Source organism: Propithecus coquereli, unplaced genomic scaffold (assembly GCF_000956105.1).
Source record: "Propithecus coquereli isolate 6110/MARCELLA unplaced genomic scaffold, Pcoq_1.0 Scaffold230, whole genome shotgun sequence".
NCBI classification, from domain to species: domain Eukaryota; kingdom Metazoa; phylum Chordata; class Mammalia; order Primates; family Indriidae; genus Propithecus; species Propithecus coquereli.
The window spans coordinates 621,743-629,467 of record NW_012147842.1 but is presented as its reverse complement, the minus strand read 5'-3'; the positions used below and the strand labels follow the sequence as shown (position 1 = coordinate 629,467).

General features: G+C 36.7%; 1 protein-coding gene across 1 annotated transcript in view; it reads right to left on the bottom strand.

The window, feature by feature from the left end:
* The window catches only part of TMPRSS11E (transmembrane protease, serine 11E), a 68,594-nt gene that overhangs the window by 18,492 nt on the left and 42,377 nt on the right, over positions 1-7,725 (bottom strand). The window contains exons 3-4 of the mRNA XM_012645335.1: positions 7,135-7,298; positions 2,210-2,248 (exon numbers count right to left, since the gene is read on the bottom strand). Coding sequence (XP_012500789.1) covers positions 2,210-2,248; positions 7,135-7,298 — 203 coding nt within the window. The remainder of the gene's footprint in view (positions 1-2,209; positions 2,249-7,134; positions 7,299-7,725) is intronic.

The window sequence follows — 7,725 nt, the reverse complement described above, 5'->3', positions numbered from 1 at the left end:
TCAGCCTCCCAAGTAGCTGGGATTATAGGTACGTGTGACCGCACTGGGCTAATTTTTAAAATTTTTGTAGAGACAGGGTCTTGCTTTGTTGCTCAGGCTGGTCTCAAACTCCCGGCCTCAAGCAATACTCCTGCCCTTGGCCTCCCAAAGTGTTGGGATTACAGGCGTTAGCCACTGTGCCCAGCCTAAAAAATTGGGTTTTCACATAGCCTTTTGAAGGCCTTAACTTGTCCTCTGAAGTCCTTTAGTTTGTGTGTTGCTTCTAATTCTAGGTTATCTTCTTTTGCAACCTAAACCTCAGGTTGTTAAGGGATCCTCTTCATAAAAATCATGTAGCTGAGCTAGAGCCTTGGTGGTTGCTCTCTCTGAATGAGCTAGCTCTCACACTGACTCACTGAGTGGAACTCCCTTTTCTTTCCTCTTTGTTTCTGCTTCCTTATCACGGATGCTACAGAGGATCAAGCAAATAATCCAGAACCAGCGGTATAATGGTTCCTCCCTATCCTCCCTTCTTTCTGGACAACTCCTAAAGGAAGTTGGCTTTTAATCAACTTCCTTCAGAGAAATAAAAAAACAAAGATGGATCTCTATGGGCTAGGGCAACCTCCCTTGGGTGACTCTACTTTCATGTTTCTGCTCTTACTCAGAATTCTAACCTAATTTATATCCCTGCATCAACTTCCATTCTAAATTCTCATTGACTCATGATTGCTGTGTCTGTTAAGCTTTCGGCTGCCCCGTCTGCAATATTACCTTGTTATTAACTCTGCTGAAGTCTTAACAAGGCACCTTGTAGCTTTGTTATGTCAAAAGAGATAATATGGTAAATTTCAAGAATTTAAGGAATATAATGAAGATTGCTGGCTGATACTTTCAGAAACATCAGTGAACCTTCTGAGCTCTTATAGCCTCCCTACCCTTCTAACTTCTACTCCATCATTTATTACTACATTCTAATACACTTTGTGGAACAAACCAAAGCTCTATTCTTTCTTTAACCTTGTTTCATGTTTTTTGCCTACCCCTCATCTTTAAAAATTTTTTTAAGTATGATCAAAATCCAGGTTAGGCCAAGTGAAATGGCCTAACAGAATATACCAGAATACTATTACAGATGATTGTTTAGCGTTCCAGCTGGGGATAGACAAATCAGCTGATTTTTTTTTTTTTTTTAACAAGTATCTACATAGCCAGATCTCTTTCTTATCTCTGCTTTTATTCCTATCTTGACTATTTAACTTCTATGAACCTGAAATGACAAATTCTCAATTGTGGATTTTGATCATATTGGTATGAATTTTTTAATTGGAATAATTTACTTTAAGATATCTTATTAAGTTGCTTGAGGATTGTTCAGTCAAAATCTGTAAGAGAGAAAAACAAGCTAATACAGCTTTGCATTTAAGTTCTGCTCAGGTTTTTCAGAACTAACTGTGCTGTGACTGAGGGACAGTAAGACTGGTCAGGGTCAATGTCACCTGGCTCTGGAGGGTGAGTCCTCTAATCCAGCTGCCCCAATCAGTCTGAGTCCCCAGATAAAAGCAATGCCTCTTCTGACAGCCTGCTCCAGGTTCCAGCAACCCAGGGAATCCTATTTCCTAGAGCAGGTAATAGGAGAATGGAAGCAGAAAGCCTTGGCCAGCAAGGAGGAAGCTGCTTGCGTGTAAGGCAGCTGACTTTTCTACACACTTAAATTTGGCTTCTAGGATCAAAATTCCACAGTGAGTTCCCAGGCCTGGAGTTTTCATTAGCAAAATTAAAAATACTAATAACTTAAATTTGCTGAATGCTTATTATGAACCATGTACTCTTGTAAGTACTTTACTTGTGTTACCTTATTTTTATCTTCACAACTATTTGGAACTGAGGCTTTGAGGAATTAAATAACCAGTGTAAATTCATTCAGTTAGTAAGTGGCAGATCTGGGACTCAAAACTCATGGGTAGCTGATTTTAGATTCTAAGTTCTTAATTACCACTGTTTGTTCTTGTATCCCCTCTTCCATATGGCATGTGATAATGTGTTCCTGATTTTACATCCATGATATCAATCAGTTTAAGGTCAACTCCAGTAACCTTTATAGAAGTTTCTAGAAGTAAGCTTCCTATTCCTTCTCCTTTAATGAGTACCACAGTGACTCTCAAGCGGAGGTATCGTCTGGCATCCAAGTAATTAAGTTTCACTAGAAAATAAGTATTGATGAACTTACAGGTATTGAGAAGATTTTCTGCTGCTGGCATTGCAATGTCTAAAAATCAAGGGAAAAGAAAGTGAAAATATTTACATTTATGGACACATTTTAACATTAATATTATTTTATTTTTGGAAACACATTATTCTGTAAGTGTAATCATTTTATTTATGTGGGAAATATATGAGGAGAGGGTGAAAAAATGAGTCATGCTTCAAATTTCAGATGCAGAGAGCCATAAGCCCACAAGCCATTTCTACTTACAGAATTCCTCTTCAAAAAGGAATCACCAGCTGCTGTATGAATTAAATACTATGTTAATGTAGGTTCATTTTTATAATGCTCTTGGATTTCTATAAATCCAAGAAGGAGTATCCAGTTTTACATGCCAATTACAGTTACATATTGTTACATTAGGTTGCACAATAAATCAGAGAGACAAGAATCCTTTACCAGAAAGTCAACCTGTCTGGACAAAGAAGACTGGAACAATTCAGTAATCAGGGCTATGAGTAGTCAGCAAGGCTATGAGTTGATAGGAGCCACACCTACTTAAACAGAAAGCTGGCATCTTTTCATCTAATCCTTCACAGCCGCCTTCTAGAGGGTAGTTTTTTATGTGACGTGATACCTCTAGGGTTCAGCTTTGAGTTTTTTTGTTTTGTTTTTTTTTTGAGACAGAGTCTCGCTTTGTTGCCCTGGCTAGAGTGAGTGCCGTGGCGTCAGCCTAGCTCACAGCAACCTCAAACCCCTGGGCTCAAGCAATCCTTCTGCCTCAGCCTCCCAAGTAGCTGGGACTACAGGCATGCACTACCATGCCCAGCTAATTTTTTCCCTCTATATATTTTTAGTTGTCCATATCATTTCTTTCTATTTTTTAGTAGAGACGGAGTCTCGCTCTTGCTCAGGCTGGTCTTGAACTCCTGACCTGGAGCTATCCACTCGCCTCGGCCTCCCAGAGTGCTAGGATTACAGGCATGAGCCACCGTGCCCGGCCCAGCTTTGAGTTTTGTATACCTGGTAAAATATATAAAATCATATTAGGATTTTTGGAAATAATTAAATTTTATCTGGACTGGAAAAATGTTAATTTCTATACCTTAAGAACTAATTATTAATATTTAAAAACCCTTATTATATTTACAGGAATTTCTTCTTTCTTTCAAGTTATCTTTATTTATGCAGGACTTGCTAAAGAGAAGAAATGTATTTGACTTATAATTTACGTTGAATAGTTATATTATTCCAGAACTTAATTGAATAATTATCACTTGGGTAGGTTGGAGGCAGTTTACTATGAATGAGGAAGTGGCTTAACCCATCATCCCTTTGGACTGAGTCACCCCTGTGGCTGTTTGTGTTTCATTCCTTTTAAGTCCCTTGACTCACCCTCAAAGGCTGGAATTCCTGTAGATTTACCTCTGACTCAAGCAGTCAACAATGTTATCTAAGATACTCTGTTTACATGTACCATGTATAAAAGAAGTGACAAAAAACCAATGGTACTGTTCCTGCCAACGAGGAGATTGCATCAAAGGGTAATAAGACAAAGCAATTTTTAAAAAACAGCTCAGAAAGTATGCATTGGTCTTCTCCTGTAGGCCAGGCACCAAAGAATAGACATGGACCCAGACCTCAATGAACTTGGATTCCTGTGGAAGGGATGGACAACTAAGAAGATAATTTAAAATCAATGTGATAAATGCTACGGCGGAAGTATGCCTAGAAAATTGGATGCACCAATAAAAGTCACTTAGCACAGAGGGGTGATGAGGGAATTAGAACAGCTGATGACAAATATTCTTTTAGGAGGGAGTCAAGAAATTGATTTGACCAGGGCCGAAATAGGCAAAATTCACTGACTATTGAAACTTAGACTAGGAAAAATGCTTAGATGCTCTCTAAATGGGATTTTTGGGTCAGCGGTGAAGCAGGTCCATGACCATTGTTAATATTTGCCAGGGTCAGGAACTTTAGATACACTGGTAAGAAGGAAGACTCCCCCAAAAGTCTGATTTCAATGAATATCTTTTTCCTTAAAAAAAAAAAACACTTTCCCACAAAGAAAACTCCAGGCTCAGGTGGCTTCACAGGTGAATTCTATCAAATATTTAGAGAAGAAATAATATAAATTTTACATAAATCACAGGCTTTAACTCTACTTAGGTGAATTTATTACTTTACATGAGGCCACATGCTAAATTAGTTGATGAATCTTACTTTTTAGATAGTTTCCCATGGTTTTAACATTAAAAATATGGAGGAATTCTCTTATGTAATGTGTTTTATGAGAGATTTTTAAAATATTCCTGTGATAGATTTCTGAAAACTCGAGAACTATAAATGTACATGGACTTATTGAGCAAGATAACAGCTATAAAATTGGTTTATGACACAGAAATCATCTTTCACCGCAGACGTTCATTCATGATATTTTCACTGAGAATTGACTCTGTGGTTATACATTACATATCCTTTGGTAAACACTGATAAACCTATATACATTTTGACTCTGAAGATATAATGTTAAGGATTTTATTAAATTAATTAGTTAAATCTTCACAAAATTAATTAAATTAAGTTAATAATGAGTTGTATACACAGGTGGTAGTTTTTAAGATAGAACTATTCAATTTTTTAACCTTTAGGCATATTTTAAGAAATATGAAAAATCAGGAACATCATTTTTATTTGGATATTGTATGTGCTTCTACAGTGACTCAAGCCATTGTTGATTTTGAGCTTTGGAAGCAGTGTAAAATGCTGTTATGATGAAGAGAGGGCAAGACACATGCCAAGGAGTATATTTAGGGGGTTACATTGATATAGTGAATAGTGGATAATGCATATGATAACATATGTGCTACACTTTTAATGTGGCATCCTTGTGTTTCTAAGGGGTCCTTTTAAGGACACACATTGAACAAGAAGTTAATATTTAAGATTAGCACTTTCAGATTGGAAATCTTCTAGCTTGGTTCTTCTAGACACCTCGTAAGGGTCTGTGCTTCAACGGCACAGCTCTGGTGTCTCATTCAGCAGGGAGGACTATGGATTCCTTTCAGGTCATGCCCATTGTTTTCTTTAGGACCTGTCTTAAGAGACATCTTCTCCAAAAAGCTTTCCTCCTTATCTCCCTCCTCTCCGATTATTTCTTAGCTTCATATTCACTTGTCAATTTGTACATAGTAGTTTCTGATGCAAAATAACCATCACCAGGTAATGTTTACTTGTTCATTCTTAATGAATTAAATTTTTTTTTTTGCTGGAACATACTTCAAGTTTCTTGTTCTCACAATGAATGTATCTTTCCCATAGTTTTAAAAAAAGGACTTCTTCTGGAAACTATTTATGTTTGAAAAAAATATAGAAAAATAAACATATTTCGGTAGTGGTTAATAGACCCTGATTACAATCGTAATAGAATATAAGGGCTTATTTTCTGCAATACTCATAGGTAAATCCATGATATTAATAATTACATGGTTTTTGAAATTGTACAATTAAACTATCATTAAATACAAAATCATAACTTTTTTTTTCTTACTCAAAACATGTAGGATTCTTCTGTTTCTTCAGAAATTCTACATAAGAGACAAAGAATGTAGAGGGTACACAGAATGGACAGCAAATTTGACTGCCTAAATAAGCTTTTCACAGATTCCTAAAGCACAGACCCGTTTATGAGGTGACTAATAAAGATTTGCAATTCATCTCAGGGAAAGGCTTGTGTCAGCTCATTGCAGTGTGGTTTGGAGAGCTGGCCCTGTCAGCTGCCGCGTTTGATCCTGTACCTGTGAAACCCCAGTAAGTTTTGCAAGGCATCTAGCTTCTGATGGAGGGCAAAGGGGGAGGCATAGGGAGTTTCTATAATAAGTAAATAAGGTAGAGGTTAAGACAATACCAAAGCACTTAAGATGTCACACGTAACAGTCACAGCTCTTCATAAAATTGTAAGATAACATTGTAATAAATAAAACTACTGAAAAATATCGTCAGTCAGGAGAACACCCTCTGAATGTTTGTTTTCCTGAGATCTTACGTAATGTTCTTAAAATTTGGAGGAATACCAGGGATATAATGCTATGTTTCTTTACATTTGAGTTCATGTTTTTAACAAGCGGATTTCTAAAAATATATTTTTGGAAGCAAATTCCCTGCAAAATTGGAGAGCTGCTTTATTTTTCTCTGTTGTTTTAAGGTCATCACATATACATGGCAAGCTGTGTGAGAAGGAAGGTTCTAAGAGGGAGGATCTAATAACCTGAGGAGAGTCATATTTCAACAACATGATGGCTTCTAATCCAGGAGAAGCATGCTCAGGTTTTGCTTTTTGATCCTTTTGATGTTCCATACAAATGAACCCTTGACCTGGATATTTTTTTCTCTCCCAAACCTTTTAGTCCCTCCTGTGGGGGTGCTATGTTTTTCTGCTTTTGGTCAAATTTGTTGTATTAATGGCAGAGAACTGTTAGCTCAGTTTATCTATGTACACTGCTGGCTGTACTTTTATCATTATCCTGGGAATGAAGGCACAGTTGCCTCCGCCTTTTAGAGGCTGTTTTTCATAATATTGTTAAGTGACTGAGAATAAGAGTCAGATTGTACATGAGCATGAGAGAGATAAGGTGAATTAAAGGTGTATCAAGAAGCAAGTGTGATACTTGTTAAAGGAGCTCCAACAATTCTGGAATTTAGGAGTCTAGATTCTTGAGACATCCAGAAGAACTGAGGGAGAAATCATGACCCACAGAATAAGCTGTAAGAATTCCAGGCTGCCTTGTTTTACAAAGAAATGTTATTTGGGACCCTTGATTACTTTAATGGTGGTTAAAGGAAACTATCATTGTGTATATCTTTAAAGAGAGGAATGTCATTTTCATTTGCATAACGAAACACCATATTCAAGCCAAAAGTTGAAAACCATACATAAGAAGGCTTACCTGAAAATTTAAATGAGGAAGGATCTATACATAAAGACCCAGTTTCACCCTTTAGTTTCTGTTGTAAAATGGTTTTGATCTTATTCCCAAATTTTGCTGCACTATTTGTAAAACAGGATTTAAACTTCAGCACAGTGTGTATTATCACTTTCCCTTGGGCTCGGCTGCAGAACATAAACAGACAAATAAATTATGCTTTTGTTACTGAGCCTCCATCACTCTTAGTGGAATTCATCTATCCTTTGTTAACATAGTTCTCAGCTCCTATTTCCTCCCAAGGGAGCAGAAATGGCACTTTATGGACATAATGGAATAGTGTAAAGAGATTTGGGGGAATTGGGTTTGTATTCTAGCTCTACCACTTGCCAACTCCTTGACTACAGCAAGTTGTTTACAATCTCTGTATCCAAATTTTCTCATCTCTAAAATGGGGATGATAATATTATTTACTGTGTTTTTGTAAGCAACATTATAGATTGTAAGTATCTTATAGATCATGGATATGGAGATATTAATATTTTGAAAATCTCAGATTGCTGCACAAAAACTATTTATTAATATAAACATATCTACGTATTATAAATCCACTAG